The sequence below is a fragment of the Penicillium alfredii genome (assembly GCF_028826965.1).
Source record: "Penicillium alfredii strain IBT 34128 chromosome Unknown utg000002l_segment0_segment0, whole genome shotgun sequence".
NCBI lineage: Eukaryota > Fungi > Ascomycota > Eurotiomycetes > Eurotiales > Aspergillaceae > Penicillium > Penicillium alfredii.
The window spans coordinates 577,296-595,067 of NW_026622699.1; the positions used below are offsets into that span (position 1 = coordinate 577,296).

The 17,772-nt window shown below is 49.6% G+C and overlaps 5 protein-coding genes across 5 annotated transcripts; 1 reads left to right on the forward strand and 4 right to left on the reverse strand.

Annotated features, from left to right (window-relative positions):
- Positions 1–2,300: 2,300 nt before the first annotated feature.
- NUU61_001406 (uncharacterized protein) lies at positions 2,301–4,390 on the reverse strand (the record flags this gene model as incomplete). Its single annotated transcript, XM_056651988.1, has 2 exons — positions 2,301–3,124; positions 3,193–4,390. The coding sequence occupies 2 exons, from the start codon at positions 4,388–4,390 to the stop codon at positions 2,301–2,303; spliced, it is 2,022 nt and encodes a 673-aa protein (XP_056515255.1).
- Positions 4,391–5,797: 1,407 nt separating this feature from the next.
- On the reverse strand, positions 5,798–6,685 carry NUU61_001407 (uncharacterized protein; the record flags this gene model as incomplete). The annotated part of the gene is made up of 4 exons (XM_056651989.1): positions 5,798–5,902; positions 5,951–6,141; positions 6,215–6,314; positions 6,473–6,685. 4 exons carry the CDS (start codon positions 6,683–6,685, stop codon positions 5,798–5,800), a joined length of 609 nt encoding a protein of 202 aa, XP_056515256.1.
- Positions 6,686–7,632: 947 nt separating this feature from the next.
- NUU61_001408 (RING finger protein) lies at positions 7,633–8,385 on the reverse strand (the record flags this gene model as incomplete). Its single annotated transcript, XM_056651990.1, has 2 exons — positions 7,633–7,930; positions 7,994–8,385. 2 exons carry the CDS (start codon positions 8,383–8,385, stop codon positions 7,633–7,635), a joined length of 690 nt encoding a protein of 229 aa, XP_056515257.1.
- A 2,400-nt stretch (positions 8,386–10,785) lies between these two features.
- On the reverse strand, positions 10,786–11,207 carry NUU61_001409 (uncharacterized protein; the record flags this gene model as incomplete). The annotated part of the gene is made up of 2 exons (XM_056651991.1): positions 10,786–11,148; positions 11,196–11,207. The coding sequence occupies 2 exons, from the start codon at positions 11,205–11,207 to the stop codon at positions 10,786–10,788; spliced, it is 375 nt and encodes a 124-aa protein (XP_056515258.1).
- A 3,032-nt stretch (positions 11,208–14,239) lies between these two features.
- NUU61_001410 (uncharacterized protein) lies at positions 14,240–15,009 on the forward strand (the record flags this gene model as incomplete). The annotated part of the gene is made up of 2 exons (XM_056651992.1): positions 14,240–14,403; positions 14,490–15,009. The coding sequence occupies 2 exons, from the start codon at positions 14,240–14,242 to the stop codon at positions 15,007–15,009; spliced, it is 684 nt and encodes a 227-aa protein (XP_056515259.1).
- Between the last annotated feature and the right edge of the window lie 2,763 nt (positions 15,010–17,772).

A 17,772-nucleotide genomic window follows, 5' to 3' on the forward strand; every position in this document is an offset into this window, starting at 1 on the left:
CGGGGGTCAAAAGTCTGTTCCCACCCCACTTTTCGAAATCACCCCAACAACCAACCCACTATTTTTCCCCCTCTTACAACCCCCCTATTATTCCATTTTGGATAGAATTTCGACCAAATCAACGGCAAGGGGCTGAATTAAACCTTATCCAAAGATCAGCAATATACTATGCCTACAAAATCAGTATCTCGTAGACAAAATTGGCTAATGATTTTTCCTGTAGCCGCAGGACAATCTTCAAGACACTTAAACGCTTCAACGAACACCAAACCTTCGATTCCCTCTCTCCAACCGTTCGTCCTACTTTGCTAAGCGCTCGATCATATACCTACCTTGTTATTAAAGCTCGTCGATATCTTTTTTGGACTTATAAATAGCTTAGGGCATTAGTGGTTGAGAATCTATCTTGGTCAACAATTCGACGAATTCTAAAACGCTTTGGACTTATAAAACGGCTCTTAAAAAAGAAAATACCAATTTCGAAGCCCCTTGCTTAGAAACGACTTAAATTTGCTCGTAAATGGCGCTGTGAAGACTTTTCTTTGTAGATTTTCTCGGATAAATGTTTAGTACAACGAACAGCGAATGTTGGTTAGTAATATTGCTTTCGTTTTATATCCGAGACCTACCGGAAGGATCTTATAAATACTAAAGTATATATCAAAGATATTTCATAAATAGTTTAGGCTAGAATCTGGCTTAGAGGCTATATACCTTTGGTTATTATAGATTGTGACGAGGATTTGGCTTTGGGTTGTGGTTTTACTATAAGATCCTATATTTTAGCACTCGAAAAAGGTTTAGTACCCTCTTATACCCCCGGTAAAGTGTTCTAGCAAGATAACGCAAAAATCTATAGTGCAGGGTTAACATAAGAGTGGTTTGAAACTTATAGAATTTAGGCCGAAGATTGGCCCGTACACTCACCGGATTTAAACCCGATTGAACCGGTATAGTGATGGTTAAAAGTGATACTTTTTCGGCTTCATCTAGAGCTTATTGATATAGTAAATAGCGAGGGTGATTGGTAGTATTTCAAAGACTGTCTAGTAGAATCTTGGGAGGCAATTCCCTAGTATAAAATTGATGGGTTGGCATTGAGTATAGGGAGACGTTTGAAGGCAGTACGGAAGGCTAGGGGGTTTTATACTAAATATTAAGCGAAAATTTAATTGTGTGGATATCTCGCTTATTTATGAATTTTTTATTAGAAGTAATTCCTATAAAAAATGGTGTAGTAGTACTATGCAAAGTAGATATTGAAGTGGGAGAAGCGCGATGGCGGTCTGTCATGCAGACTGGACGAGAGAGAGCGACCAAACACCACCATGTCACGTAATTGACAGCATGGAAGATATCAGGGAGGGCTCACGAAGACAATCTGTCATGCGCACTAAATCATGGAACCGAACTGAATAAACAAATGCTTCTTCTTGAACTGAGAGATGAGGGGTAGTTGATCATTCTGACTGATGGCGCGAAGCCAAATCCATCATACAGAAGTTATGGCCGCGTTATCCAGGCACTCAATCATGTCAGCTGATCCCCCACTACAATATAGCCGTCCCCTATAGTCAGACCCACACCTTAGGGGACGGCTATATAGTTATTTGATGGGGGTTGCCGAAAAGTGGGGTGGGAACAGACTTTTGACCAGGGTGTGTACATACAGCCAGGTACTCGAGACACGCATAGGATATGCACCTCAAGGACTGCTTTCAACGCACACAAGATTCAGAATGTATGAGTGTGCTGTTCAGTCTTCTTATTAGTGGCTTTCTGCCCCGTACTGAGCAGCACCGGTCGATCAAAAGAATCCTTTTCGCACAGAATGCGCATGAGCTCACTAATCGTGTTCTGGATTATAATTATTGGTGTCATCGAAGTTGATCGGAATTCAACAATCAGTGTATTGTAGTGGATACATTATCCGTGACGGGACAGCGCGTAGAACGTTAGCATTAATCACCCATAACCGTCCTTCAATAGGTGGTAGTTGGTTTCTGAATGACTGAGAATTTCTACTCGTACGTGTATCCGCCAATTTTCGAGTAGGGTGCACGTAACACCAACGAACATTTTACTCACCAGCCGCGGTTATTGTCACGAAACCAGGTCCATTCCCCGGACCCGCCATCTACTCGCAGGAGGATACCATGGGCTCCCAGGAAGAGGCTTAATACTCCAAAGAGCCAGCGCATGCAGCTGTGGACGGCACGTCACGATCTTTAAAGCCACGGATGCCATGACTCACCCACTTATACGAGGAAGGTTATGCTATTGTCCGCAGAGGAGGCGCTTCACCTGATGCGAAGTCGCTTCGGTCCGGGCTCTTCCACCCGTGCTGAACGTTTTCGTGAGCTCTGATGTGACAATGGCAGAAGGTTGCGGGGAGACCACGTCGCCGAGTGAAAGTTGATGAGTTGAACGCGACCCAAGCCGGAATTCCATAGCATGTTGGCCGGTTGCGAAAAGGCATGATGTCGTATTCCGCATCGGGCGATCGCGCGTTTGGCTCGTTTGGTAGATTCCAATACTCCACTCTGCGAGGGACGGGCCGGTTCGCCGGCCCACGATAGGAGGAGCATGTTTGTGACACAAATTCCGGGATGTACAAAGTAGGTTTGCAGCAGATCAATAGTGCCCAAACAGACCGGTACAGCCGAGCCCTGGCACGAGTGAAGCACCTGATAAGCTTCCGCTTCCCGGCGCGTTTGGTCCCTCAGCTCGTCCGGGGTGCCTTTGCCGATGAAGGTGTATCCGTAGGGCATCAGACTCACCCGCAGAGGGGCTCCACCGGAATCTAGATCCCCACAGGGAGTAATGTAGTGATCGAGACTCGCATCCAACTGCACCTTCAACAAGCTGGCGAGATCGGACCGGTCGATCAGGTGTCGATGGGTGGGCTTGGAGCAGCGGTGCCGCTCATAGTTGGGGCACCCGAGATCTAACTCGCCTCGGTCTCGCAGACCGAGAAGACAGCTCTGCGTGCAGTAATCAATCGGTTCCATTTCGTCCTGCTGTTTCTGGGGGGCTGACTGGGCGGATCTTTTCGTCCTCGAGCTAGCCGCCGCGCCCGGCGTGGGGGAGAAGACAGGAGCTGGCTCCTGCGGCGCTTCTGACCCTGATCTGGAGGGCTGTCTGGGTCGGAATCATCGGACAAGGGTGGCGACGTCAGTCCATCTTGGCAACTGGTGCGGGAGCGGAGCGCTGGGCCACGCGCGGCGGGCTGTTGGACGTCGGCGGTCCACGTGTGCACGTTGCCCACCGCGCCGTTGCGCCATGCTTGGCTCCGCACCGGCGCCGTCAAACTCATCAGACATAACGCGAGCATGCGGCCAACGGCCGTCACCGGCTCTCGTCTCCAGTCCGCCTGGCCCATCGATTCAACATCGAGATTCGGCTCCGCCAGAAAATATAGTAGAGTCTCGGGGTCGCTCTCCGGAACATGGAAGAACACTTGACCAAGCCCGGTCGTCATGCAAGCATACGCGACTCCATCCTTGATCATGCTATCATGGACTTGAGTTCCCATTATGGCGACTCTCAGCTTGGCGACGTACTGCAATTTTTCCTCCCGGTCGGTGGGCATGGTCGTTTGCTGCACCACGTCTTCCCACACATTCATATCTCGGAGACCGGCACGTAACTGTTCAGGCGACAACTTGTGTGGCGGCTTGTATTCCACGATTGTCAAAAGATCGTTTCTGCCATCCACGGTCCGGTGCACGCAAAATTGATCTGTGTTAGACCGGGTCGGTTTCCCGCCGCGCCGCGACGAACGAGCCTCGAGGCGCTCGCTCAAGGTGTTGGAATGATTATCGAACCAGAAGTTCCCATCGAGCGGGAAATAATCGGACGATCCTGGGATAGATTTGAGAGCATCGAGAATCTGGTGCACCTGATCCTCGACGGCGAAACGAGCGTAGGTCTGCAGGTCGGCTTCACTAGCCAGAAGGTGCAGGTGAAGTTGCCGGCCCAGGTTTTCTAACGCCAGGAGTGGGCTGAAAAGGCGCGGTGAGGGCCCTTGGGCGGGCTCCAATAAGCGAAACACCTTCGTGTACACGTCGTGTTGGAGTGTGTGGAAATCGGTCCAAAAGCGCAGATGCGTCGGGCAAGAACGACCCTCGGGACTGGTCAAAGACCCTTGGGTAGACAAGTCCGGATTCGTTTGCACGCGAATCGGCCGCGAGAGACGAATGTGACAGCCCCTAATGAATTCAGCAAAGGTTGTCAGTTGTGTGTCTCTCCGGGCTTTGTCCAGCTCTTCCTCTGCCCTTTTCCGCTCCTGGTCTGCTCTTTCCCGCTGCTGGTCTGCCCTCTCCCGGTCTTGTTCTGCTTGTCTCCAAAGCGCTTTGTAGTCAGGAGAATTGTCGGAAGCCTCAGCCATCACTTAGGTGTAAAATGGGACGGCCCGATTGTTAAGATGAGCAGGTGAAAGGGAGGGGGATCGCGCTCAGGCCCATGTAAGTTAGTGACGCGCCGAGCAAGACTATCAGGATGAATAGATAATCCGGAAACAATCGTGACAAACATCATTTTATCACGTGGAAGTGTTTGCTTATGTAGGCGGTCCAGATTCACGACGGTCCCTGAGTGGGACTATTCAGATGCTGAAGTTCTAAATTACAAAAAATGCGTTTGGATTAGAGGTGATCGGAAGATATCCTGGCCCGACTTTCGATAGAATGTAGCACGTGATTCCATTGGAAATTCCCATGAAATCATGTTACGTTCCAGACATCCTTCGTGACCTGTTCGAGGTTGAGATCAGCCTATACTCGTTGCAGCACAGCATCAAAATGACCGTCGCAATAAGCTTGCCGCGCCCATCTCGCGACAGTGCCCCTCTCAAGTGAATACCCAGGCAGGTTGATGAGTGTGGAAGTTATTTTCCCAGACCCCTCGCATTCAGTTGAACCCTGGATTGAGGTACAAGTGTGATAATATTGATCTCTATGAGAGGATCCAGCTATTTGTAGTCGCAGGAGCTCATCTCCCTGCTACCAAGCGTAGTGTCTGCGTAATAGGCAGCCACTCCTGCAGATCAATCTATATCACGTGACCTGGGATCCAACTCATACACAGGCTACCAAGACACTATCTTCACTACCTCACACAAGTGTTTTACTTTCTTCCTTTTCGGCCAACCAAATTGGGTAAAATGACAGTAGCCGTCCCCTCGAGTCGGACCCACAGCATTTCAGCTGTTGGTCCTCCACACCGATACGCAAATTCTCACCGATACGCAAATTTTTCTCTTTATTCATCTTCTTCATTATATACTCAGTATGCCAAAATTCGACGAAAATATCGAAAATCGCCTTAATCAGGCCTGCGAAGCAGCAAAACGCGATCAAAAACCAAAAATCGCGTCGCTGGCGCGCGAATTCGACGTTCCCTATCATCGACTTCGCGCTAGAATTCATGGTCGTCTACCAAGAACAGCCACTGCTCCCACTAACAAAGCACTTGACGATTCGCAAGAAAAAGTAGTTATTCGCTGGATTCGACATCTTGATTCTCTACAAGTTTCGCCTACAATTAGTATAATTGAGGACTGCGTAAATCAGATTTTAAAACGGAACGCTACGGACGACGCGTCGCTACGCGTTTCGAAGAACTAGGTATATCGCTTTATTAGACGCCTCCTACTAGACCTACAGCTAATAAAACAAAAACCAATCGAGAGAAGCCGTCTACAAGCAGAGGATATTGGGTATTTAGCACCTTGGTTCGATCGTCTAGAGGATGAGTAATGGGAACCATCGTCCCGCTTCGCTCATTCCTGCAAGGCTTATCCGGGTGCTTTGAACTCGTATTTGTGCCGAGCAGTCTTGTTGGCCACATTTACCAGCATCCTCAACTCGCCTTCCGCGCCCGGCGCAGTAAAAATCCCGCCCTGCTTGGTCAGTAATGGTCCCAAAGAAGTGCCACGGGACGGACGTACCCGCAAAAACTCGTCTATCGAATCGGTTGTCAGAGTCGTTAACTTCTGCGGCAGGCTCTTGGCCTCAGAGCCCCATACATAACAAGGGCCATTTTTCTTCAACAGTCTCCGGACAATTTCGGCCAATGCGACTAGCTTCAGGGTCGCAGCGTTCATCTCCGACGCACTGATTTGACAATGCTCCACCCCCGCTGAAAGATGGCCCGGGCGTTAGTATCTGCAGCAACTGAAGGGCTCAGCCAACGTCTCTGCTGTGCCACGTACCAATTTTAACCTCGCCCAAGTCCGTGAGCAATATCTTGTCAGCATCCAGAGTGGCCAGCGCCCTTCCGCGATCGCGTAAATGTCGGATCCCGCCCAGCACCTACAAGATATCAGCTCTGGCTTATCCTCGAACAGCTGACGGCCCTTTGCCTGTCGACGAATTAAAATGTGTTAGGAAAAAGAAGCCCTTACTGCCGAGATGATTGCGACAAGCTCACTCTCTGTGATGGAGCATCGGGACGCCAATATCTGACTCACCGAGAGCTCTACTGGCTCCCATACTAAAAAGGCATGATCTCCCTGCTGGTAACATTCCAACAGACGGGGGAAGCTGCGGTGAGAGAGATGATTTATGGTATCCGCCACGGTCTTGGTCGCCGAAGTCTGCTCAAGCTGTTGAATATTGACGAGCTTCGCCTTGTCGCTTCGGTGGCGTGCGAGAACAATGTGTCGCCCCTGATAAATCTCCATGACCCCCTCGTACGTGAGCCACGGATCACTTGTCACTTGACGAACTTTTGGCTGCTGGTGTCGATTTTCTGTCCTAGTCGGAGATGGAGAGTCTCTCGCGGATAGAACGGTCGATGCTTGAGCCCGGGAGTCATGACACGGCGATGGATCAGATGTGCTTCCCGGAGGGCCCCGTCCCAGCTTCCTGGTAAAGAACACGGTTTGCGGGCGATTGGGTAATGGCAGATTAGGATCCATGACGCATCGGGTGCAGGGAAACTAGCGCGGAAATCCCTAGATTATTGATTGATATATACCTTAGATTTGGCCCTCTAGTTTCCGAGTGCGGCATTTTGCTAGCGATATTTTAGCCGGGCCAGCATGACTGCATTATGGGCCATCATTAAACTGCAGGTGACCTGTTCCGGACGACTTGGCAATTTGCCTCTTAATGGCATAAGTGACTGCTCAATGATTTTTCCGTGCCTAGTTATCTCGCATTTAAACGCGGGTAAAGGAACTTGTGGGACGTAGGTAACGGGCACAATTTAAATTTGCGGATGGTGGTTTTTGTTACAAGGTAAACAGGTATGTTCCAACGGAGCAGCTAGAGGACATCATATTAGCAACGAGACAAAAAGACTAGGTTATGATAATGAAAGTGAAGGTGGTTACAATATGCTGAAGAGTTGCTTTTGACGATAAAAAGTCTAATTCACATTTAACGATGCATTCCAATGGCAGCGACAGGAATAGCGTGCCGGTTAGCAGAACTGAAGACTCGTAATAACTCAATAGATCGTTCATTTTGCACCAAACGAAGATTTGGTAGATACTGTAACATCGAAACTATATTCATCAACTATTTACACTAGTCCGAGAAGGGCCTTTGCAGTATTGAAGTATGGCTATTCAAATGGCCAGTAAGTTCCACCAATCAAATGGTAAACCAGTTCCAAGTAGACTGCCTACGGCCGAAACCAATCCGGGTACCGTGGTCGTCGAGTTGATCGACGCAGTGTGGATTGCTGGGAAGACGAGTCTGCGGAGCGAGTCCCGCGAGCGGCAGTCTGCGACCTTTCTCTCCCAGAGTAAGGGTCTTGGGTAGAACGGTCCACAGAGGGATTTCGGAGGGACCTCAATGGATGGGGATGGCGCTCAGGGGATGAAAAATGGTCTGAATTACGTTCTCTCGAAACTGAACCTGGAAAGTTACCCGCTTCGGTGCCGGTGTAATGGAAGGTGTTAAATGCTTGCTGACCCCGACTGGTTTTTGTTAGCTCTTAAACTCATACAGTTTGAAAGGGAGATTGGGATAAGAAAACGTACCATATTGGGCATGAGACGCGGTTCACCGGTGACCGATTGGCGAGCCAATCCTCCATACATCCCAAGTGAACAATGTTGGTGCAGTCTTCGCATTGTAAAATCACGGACTCATCCCGATATTCACCATGGCAGATACGGCACTCCACATCCTCAAGGGTAGGTATCTTGCTGAAACTGTGGATTCGAACAGAGTGCGATTCACTGCTAGTGTTGTCGACAGCCAAGGTGGCCGGATGAGTGGGTGCGACCTCCCAAGGCACCTGTTTCTCTCGAAGATTGTTGCCTGATATCTCTTGACTGGCGGTATGGTATGATGGTGGCCGTAGTAGGTCATAAGGCGGTAGTATGTCGATATAACCGAATCCTCCATCTTTCGCTGAGGGAGGAGCCATTGCGTGTTCGTGAATGATGCGGCTATCTCGCGAGCCACGAACGCTCCCTTCCACGGAGATTGATGGATCCCGAGAAAAAGCTCGTGACTCTAGAGCCCAAGTGGCTGTGTACCACTGTCGGCTGACGTCGTCGGCTTGGTCTTGGTGTCACCTCTTGCAAAGCAGGAGAGGGATGATTTCACGGAGACTTGATTCTAAACTTGAAAGATCAAATGCTTTTTGTGCAAGACAGCTCAGCCTGTGGTCAGCTTCCTTAATGTTTGCTTGGCGCACGCGAAGTTTGCACGTTGTTCCTCGCTTGGTAACCCCGGAACAAGTCCTATCTCCTCGAGAACGTACATGTTCCCATTGCCATTCGGACATTTTGAAGCAAAACTGCAAATATTTCAGGAAATTAACCAACCATATGTCGAAGCTGATGAAGGTCAAAAATGTGCCGATATTGTGCTAGATCCAGGCTTCAGTTATAGTTCTCCTTCAGGTGCGTGTTTTGCTAAATTTGGTCGAAAGCCAAATGACGTAGACCCATGTCCTGCGAATCCATGTCTACAGCTAGGATCCTTGTCTTCTGGTTATGACCTGGCAAAAGACTAATATCCTAGGAGCCGAGGTCCCAGTTGGCACTCGGTGTGGGAGTAGTATATCCTAGGAGCAAAGGGATCCTAGGAGTTAAGAGACCCCACAGCGTTTTCTCCACTAGCAATGCCCGTTGTCCACTGGCTCTATATTGTACGAAGACTTCCCGCTGCTATTTCCCCATCCAACAAACCTGAGCTACAATAAGTTCTTGTCCGACAATACCTCTTCCACCACAAAGAGACCGAGATGGATTTGGGTCTTGAGTATCTGCGGCCACGTTTCGGTCAAATGGTTGGTGATCCAAAACATATTACAGAATGTATTGGAGACCTGTGCCGCAGAATCGTCCCCTTGCAAACCAGAACGATTGCTTCCATTCAATTGGAAGAATTGCGCAAGCCCACGGCCAAGCTTACGCTACAACGAAGCCTGATAATGGTGGCCAAGTTCATGTTGTGTGACCAATGCAGATGCGCGAAAAGCCGAGCCGAGATTGCCGCGAAATGGATTGCCGGGAAATACATCGCTGAGGGAAGAAAGTATCTTGATACAATACAATCACACCCTCCAGCAAGCGAGAACAACAGCCAATTGCTTGCTCCACACGACAGGCCGACCAGTGTATCGCATTCCGTCCACGACATCCGCAGACCTGATAATAGAAATTCCCGCACACGCTATGCTCGAAATTTAGGCGAGAGAGATGGAACTTGGCCTCGCGGAGGTGAAGCAGTCTCGCGGACCCCTGGCTATGTATTGCGTCCAAAGCTATCTGGCCGCCTGGCAAAAATATTTTCTGTATAATACCTGTTCTTTGAGCTGGAATGATCTGTCTAGCTATCCCACTCCCTCCAGATAACTAGAATATTCACATGATCACTGGAATTTGCCTTTATATTTCTGTAACAATAAGCCTTCTCGTTGCTTGAGACTCGCGGAGCGGTCTGATGTCTTCAGTATTTGACCACTTCGTACGATATAATGGTTAGAAAAGGTTCTATATATCATTACTTTGTGGGTGAAATGGACTTACTTTGCGTTTTCCCCACAGTCTTCCATGCCACCAGAATGGTCGACAGACATTGTGTCCGGTGACGGCGCACCAGATAGTCGCCCACGTTCCCACCCGAAAGCAGGCCCAAGGGAAAGAGAACTATCCACACTATCATGCCTGCTGCGCTGTGCGGGTCTGGTGGAAGGTGGCCGATGATTTTCCACAACAAGCCGGAGTTTGCGTGTGAGACTCTGTGCACGAAAAAGGCACATTCTACGCTTCATGTGGCAGAATAACGCACCTAAAATGGGGCAAAGTCAATTGAGTTAAGGGCAGACAAAGTGAAGGAGTATCGACCTAGGCCATGGTACAGAAATAGTGGATTATTTATGCCACAGCGACAGGAAGGAAGTATAACCTGGCTAAGACTGACAACTATTCAATGACGCAATCGTACTATGGGCAACCGATGATGGGGAAATGATCCAAAGCGAGGAGCAAGTTGAAACCCATGCACAGTTCGAAACTAGCCCCGTTGATGTAGCAAGAAGGGTCACTGTTGACCATTGCCCATTGACTGCCTGTCACTGCTTGCTACGGGGAAAGATTGGTTGTGAAGTAGACTTCACTCAGGCTAGATCTCTGTCAACCAACCTCGCAGAGCTCCAAGGAGGCGGCAAAATGAAATCACAACGCGGTTAATTGCCAGGCCAATTCAAGCTTCACGAGTCACACCATCCTCGCCGAATTAAACGAGTTGTAGGATTCGCATTAATCCTCGAGATACAAAGTTACAGTGTGCAAGACTCCTATCTCCATTGATATCCTCAACTTTCCAGCTCCGTGACCCCCGAGGCCTCGGCGTGAGGGGTATGGGCAGCTTTCTCCTCACCATTCCTTGACTCCTCAACTTCAAGTTTCTTCACCACGTTATTGAGCATTATTTCGAACGACTCGGGGTCTTGGCTGCCCTTTTTGATACTGTGCTCTTTCAGCAGATAGTCCGCCACGGCTCCCATTCTCTGGCTGACTTCATAAAGAAGGTCAGCCAAGCGGACAGTCTCCTGTAGCTCATCGGTGGTTTGTTTGAGTGCTTCGTGGGTGGTGGCCAGCTCGTGGTCGAGTTTTCCTTGAGAGCGTTCCGCCCGGAGTGCGCGCGTGTTGAGTGCGGCAATGATACGGAGGATTTCCTGGGAATTGTATTAGCACAAGCGTCCCATGCGCATGAGATACCTACCGAAGCGTCCATATTTCGGAAGAATGGAGCAAGACCGGGATAGTATCGTTGGTTTGGCAAAATAGACACGGCCAGTCGCCACAAAGATATTGAGACAAGCAAGGGAAATAAAACCCACGAGCTTCCCTCTCGTAAAATTCTGGAAACCAAATAAGCGGCTGTCTTATAATGCTGCTTCATCATTTCGAAGACATCAGAGGGGCGGTCCTCTACAGGTCATTCGATACGAAGGTTCTTGCGGGGTGTCATCTTCAGGTAGGAGTCGAGGCCAGTGCTCTCGATCGTGGTCGTGCGAAAATGGGAGCTATTTTTTTGCGGCTTCATGCATGCGATAAGAACAATATTGGGAACTAACGCCGCGCACGCTTATACTAGAAAACTACAGTGCAACAATAAATACCCCACGTGAGGTTTATTCTTGCAACATGACACCTACCAGAGTCATTTTCATGACCATGTATGTTCATCGGGAAAATGGACCGACATCAACTTTTTAGTCGCATCAATTGTCACCATACTTCAAATCTGGGTGAGGAAAGCACCAATCCATTTGAACAGCCTCATTGGATATGCTATTACAAACTACCTCGAACACGGTCTATTTATTTATTCGACGAGAATTCGAAAATAATCTTCAATTTACTTAAACCATAAGATATCTCTCTTTCTCGCAATTCTAGCATCGTGGATGCTGCTATTCTGTCCGTTGGCTTCCAAGTTCCATCGCTGTCCATTTATCAGCTCCCATCCCAACTACCTGGGACTATGCCCGGTCTCCTTCAAATCACTATTGTCCGTCGTTCCCGCGATGGGCAGATGCGTGTTTTTCACTCCACCTTCCCTCACCATCAGAGTGATGTGAGCAGGATATCATCGTTTCTTTCGCTCAAAGCTAATGGTCTATTAGGATGATGAATTGTGCGAACTCGACAATGAACTCGAAACACCAAGCACATCAAAGGAGTGGTCAGATATGTCAGAGGTTCAACCCAGGGACAACCGGTGTATCCTATAATATCGTTCATTGTATGAACGGTGCAAATTCCAAGCGCTGTTCAACGACCTATGTTCACCCCCCGAAGAAGAATTCGTGGGGGATGACCGACCCTGAACGGACGATAGCCAACTTCCCTGGAACCATGATCCGCGTTGGTCGTTTGAGAAAACCATTGCAACAAAGATAACCAGATGCCAACCAGCGTTCCAAACCTTAAGAACATATCCGGGGATTGATGGTGGGAGAAGTCTTCACCGCTTGTACTCTAGTAGCAAAGACCAACGGTTTAAACACCCTATTCATTTGTTCAACGCCTCGTCCGCTTATTTCTATCTGTAGATCCATATTAGCCATAGGCCTGGTTATTTTTGATGAACACCTCGCAGAATAAACAATAAATGGTTTATTGCTAAGAATGGGCTTTCCTTGACATTCGATGACTGAAGGAAGAACCAGGTCCAGGATGACCAACTTTAGCCCTCTTCCGGATGCCCAAAATATTCAACAGGACGTCACATATTGGGTTTCTGCACGCTTCTCGACTGGGACTTGCCTATGCTATCTTACCTACTTCCGACAACGATTGAAGCTTTACCTTGAGGACAACAATGGTGACATACAACACAGTTAGGCGATTAAATATAATCCGTGCTTGTAATTTCACACCGAAAGCGAGTGCGCAGCGAAAATGGTAGGGAAAGATGCCGACCGTATGGGATATGTTCGTAGAAAGAACTGGGTCTCTTAGGATTTAATGGAAATTCATGATCAGTATACACTTGATTTATTCTGAATTACTGAGACAAAACCAAGTCTATAATATCATTTTGCGCCATACATTGATGGTTGCCCATGATACCATTGGGTTATATTAACGGGAGAAAACGAATAGAAAGACTAGGACCATATCGTAGCTTGGAGAATTTACAGAGTGTTGATCCCCAGGACCACGAAGAGGTGCCTGTCCTTCGCTGGGGGTACGACGCATTAAAGCAAGACACCCGCCACATAAGGCAGCGAAGCCATATCGCAGGGTGTGTACAATACCGTTGTGGAGGACAGAAAGCCTGAACCTGGGCTTGTAGAGTCGGCCGGAGGTAGGTATTTATTCCCAACTATGGCGAACAGCAAGACCAGTTTCGCTAATATTCCCGGCCTCGCATTTTTGACCCCCACTAGTATATTCGAAAATGGCCCACCAACCATCATCTCGCCGACGGCATACACCTCGAGAATATATTATTAATTGATTGTCGGCTAACATGGGCCAGGGAGCGATAGGAAATCTGAGATATTTCCGATGCTAAAGTCCATCTAGGGCCTTGCCAGTATGCTTTCTCGGCTAAGCTGCCATAAAGGGCTGGGTGGTAAAGGAGAATTATGTAAAGCACTCCCGTTATCACCCACATCCAATAAGCGAAGAAAGGTTCAAAAGTTGGCGGACAATTCACTTCAAGAAAAGCTCTCTTCCTCTGGCATTTTGCTCGTCCAGAGCTCACCGGTCAGCTTGTTTCCAATGATGAGCCGAGGTCAAAACACTCTGGTCTTCCCGCAGAATACAACAGCTGGAGAGCGTCCCTGTCATACGCTCAGCCCAGCCTCCAGGCACCATGGACAAAATGCTTCGGACCAACACCTCTTCATTGAAACACCAATTCCCCGAAACGGTTCTGGCCTACAATAGCCAACTTAACCAGAGACCATCCGAGCAATATTCACGTTGCCGCAAAAACACGGACTGGTGTTCTCTAACTTTGCACTGTATGTTGAATTTATTTCCTTTTGGAAGCGCCCATTAATTCTAGGTGGGTCGACGGACTGTGACCGTTTTTTGACCTAACAGGGATATTTGAGGGCTACTGCAAGTATCAGAAATGGTGCCGTTTATGCCCCTTGTCGATCCAGCTGTTGAAATTAGCGCCATGTTGTGGAGGGATTTAAAGCCTTTGTTTGTCCTTTTTCTGTACTGTACTTCACGCAGGACAGACTGCCGCTTGGATAACCAGTTTACTTTCTACTACCGAGCCATTCTGAAGGTGATCGCAGGATGCCCAAAGCTACAACATCTTCCCGAAACCCGGCTTCACACGCCCCCAATCGCGTCAGACGGGCTTCTGGCCGCGGGCCACTTCCCTCCCTGTTGCACAGACTCGGACTGTCGCTCCCGGTGCCTCTCAGTGCACCACCAACGTGCAATCGCGACGGTCACCGGTACGTGGACGAAGCCATCCCTATTGCTATAGATGTATGGCAGGGATACCGGTATTGACTTCTGACCACTAGACCGAACCCAACAGGGATTCGAAGAAAAGACCCATTGAGGAAGATCCCAAAGTAATTCATAAGGGCTGCTACGAGGTCATTGGCAGAGCAGACCGTATCTTGAATGAAGAGCGACAGCGATCTTCAGATACCATACGACAACTCACCGCGGTCAAGGAGCAGCTCTCTGCTGAGAAGCAACAAGCCATTGACGACGCTCGCCAACTCAAGTCGGAGATTCAGCAAGCGAAGCAGGAACTCGAGCTTGCCACCACAAGCTTCCAACACCAGGGGGTGCAGGGCGATGAGCAGCGGTTTGTGCTAGAGGTTCATGCCATGGCTCTGGCCTTGACAAATAAGCTCTGGAGCAGGACGGAGGCACACCGAAATGCCTATATACCTTCCCAGTTACAATTTCCCGATGTCACTCAGACTTCGTGGCCGGACAACGCGGGGCAGCACACCGCGCTGAACAGTCACCCCCTCCCGGCAAATCATCTATCGGGGACCCAAGATGAGCTGGCACAATTCAATACATACTCGTCGATATCCTGAACCATACCGGGGGAGGCTCGCCGACAAGAGGAAATTGGTGTACCCAGGCAAATTAATTCTACATTTCTAAGCAACCTTGTCCAGCGTTCCTGGATAGGCCTCACAACCAACTTTAGACAACGCGATACCAGATCCAGTCGGGAGACCGGTTGCAAAGGGGAAAAACTAGGGCGCGCAAACATAGCATTTTTTGGTAGCGTGTAAAATATACGCAGTAAGACCGAAGCAGTAAGACCGAAGCCGGTTATCGAAACAAGGAGGCGTAGAGAAAGCTACAAGGTCAATATGGAACACGATGGGGCTGCGCCGTCCACTGTCGCCATGAGTTCCACTTATGGCGAAGTGGGGCCAGGCTTGTTACCTCAGTGGACAGCCGGATACAGGTCCGACAGATCCACGATGGCTCGCAGATATGAACTGTGGAATGAACTTACACCAGCTCGTGCCATTTCCACCATGAAACGACGGTCAGGCCTAGGGACGCGCCGTCCCAGCGCCCTAATCCGATAATTTAGATCGACACGTTCTAGGCTTGACGAGCTTCACGCCCGTGTGGATTACCCTTGTATAACCCGCTTCCCCCACCGAGAGAGGGCCGGTCTTTCTCTTACCGGCACAAACCGGATCTGACAGCAACCACCCACATTGAGGGATTGTGTCATGATCGGCAATTGACACCAGAATGGGCTCGGCTTACGGGAGGCCCTGGGCCGTGTTCGCCGTTAGATTAGCGTTGGGATGGGGTCAAAGCCTCGTCCAGGCGGGGCAGGTTGCTCCTTCACATTCTGCGCCGCCTTGAAGTCTGAAAGTTTATTGGAAGCCGAGAAAATCCGATCATTGTGAAGTGGCCAATGATTTGTTTCTGAGAGGATAATTTTTGTACCAATTCCTCTCATGAGTCCAGCAATTTGCTGGCCCGCCCCACGGCCAAGCCATTTATTCTTGGCAAATCGTATTTTGTATTAAATCTGGATCTCGTAAGACGCGACCCTGCATGTACCCCAGCATACTTGCATGGTCTTGTCGTTTCCACGCTATAGCAAACCATAGCAGAAGCCTATCTACGAGCAGACTGGTGACTGAGAGTCAGTATTGCGTGCGGATTTCACACGGCCTTCCCGAAAATGCACGAGGCGGAGCGGGGGTGGTCTTCTCCAACGCCCAGTTGACGAGGTGGATCCAGACGAAATGCAACGGTGGATAATTGGGTTCATGCTCTCTCGGGGCTGGTTGTATGACGGGCATGGATCTGCACTATGGAGCTCTTTAGCTCCTGTTGGGCCCCTTTATTGGCTTGTAACACAGCTCGTCCGATTTTACATTATTGGGCTAGATCGGGGACGCGGATCAAACGGCTTGTCCGAGAGCGATGATTTTCCGGCCCTTTGACGGGCTTCTTTCTCGAGTGCCGAGGACCCGGGCGGATCTCCGCGAGTTCTCTTTTTTCCACCACCTTCCCATTTCACTTCCGCCTAGGAAAATGATATATCTAGTGTAATCGCTTCTCGTTGGCCAGGGATCAGCTTGGGAACAGTAGCTTCTGCTGGGTTGTACGGGGATTAGAGGTTCGTGATTGCAATGGGTGTATCTCGGCTCAAGCGGGCTCATGGACTGTGGGGCGGCACTATAATAGGGCCAAAGGGTGGTCAGGGTCGAGTGGCCCTAGGACAATTTGCGGTTCCTGGTGACGTTCGGAGCTGGCAGTCACCCGAACTTAATGCATTTGTCGAGATTCGGATCTATGTTGCTCTAACGGTCAGACCCAGTCGTAGGATCGATATCCCAGGCTGAACCTACAGCGTCCCGTCAGTAATACCACGACATAACGGCTCCGATTAGGGCCGCGCCGACCCCTGTGGTTCTGTCGTGGCGCGAATTTGTCCAGATGTTGGATTACGCCTGAAACTTTCGCCGGTGAACTTACCCTCATGCCGATTACTCTCGCGTGACCCGTCTCCTTTCCCTCGCCCCGACGAGAAACGATCCTAAGCGTAACCAATTGTCATTCTCCAGTAAGCCTTGGCACCGAGGGATCGTGTTTGCGTGCCAGCAATGGTCAACGAGCAAATGACTCGGTTCAAAGTCAGCCCCTTTAACAGTGGGCTATAAGGTCGCACGGGACCAATGATTCGCCAGGAGCGGGTGGTCGCTGAACATTCTGCGCCGCCCTTACTCCGTAAACGCGGCTGGGAGCTTATTGGAAGCCGAGAAAATTCCGGCCGTTATGAGACGAGCTTGAGGCCAATTTTCGTAAAAATTATTTACTATCGTACATGATTGGCTGGTGATTCAAGAATTTATTCTTGGCAAATCGAGGTTCCCGTGTCAATCTTCGGCGGATATCTGTGGATACGCTCTCTCCGTATTAGATCTAGGCCCAATAACGAGCTCCGCTGCATTCCTGCATGTACCCTGGCGAGCACGGAGCAGATCGCATGTTCGCCGCTTTCTCCACGTTAGAGACCTAGCTTTGTGAGAGGACGGAGGTTCCGCGGTTGGCGGACAAACAATGGGAATCGCCCACCACCCCCCCCCCCCCTCGCCCCTCGCTTTTCCGATCATCAAGATCATTGAAGGCCTCGCCGATACAGAGTCCTTTCAAAGCGACGACGGCACAAAGAAGGGAAGAGGAGTGCCCCACATTCATAATGATACGACAGCGGTCCTGCCCGGCGACGCAGGCTAGTAAAACCTTGCTGTTGTGTCTCGGCAATATCGTCTCCTCGGGTGAGGTTAGACAGGCGAGTCCGACCCGTTCGCACC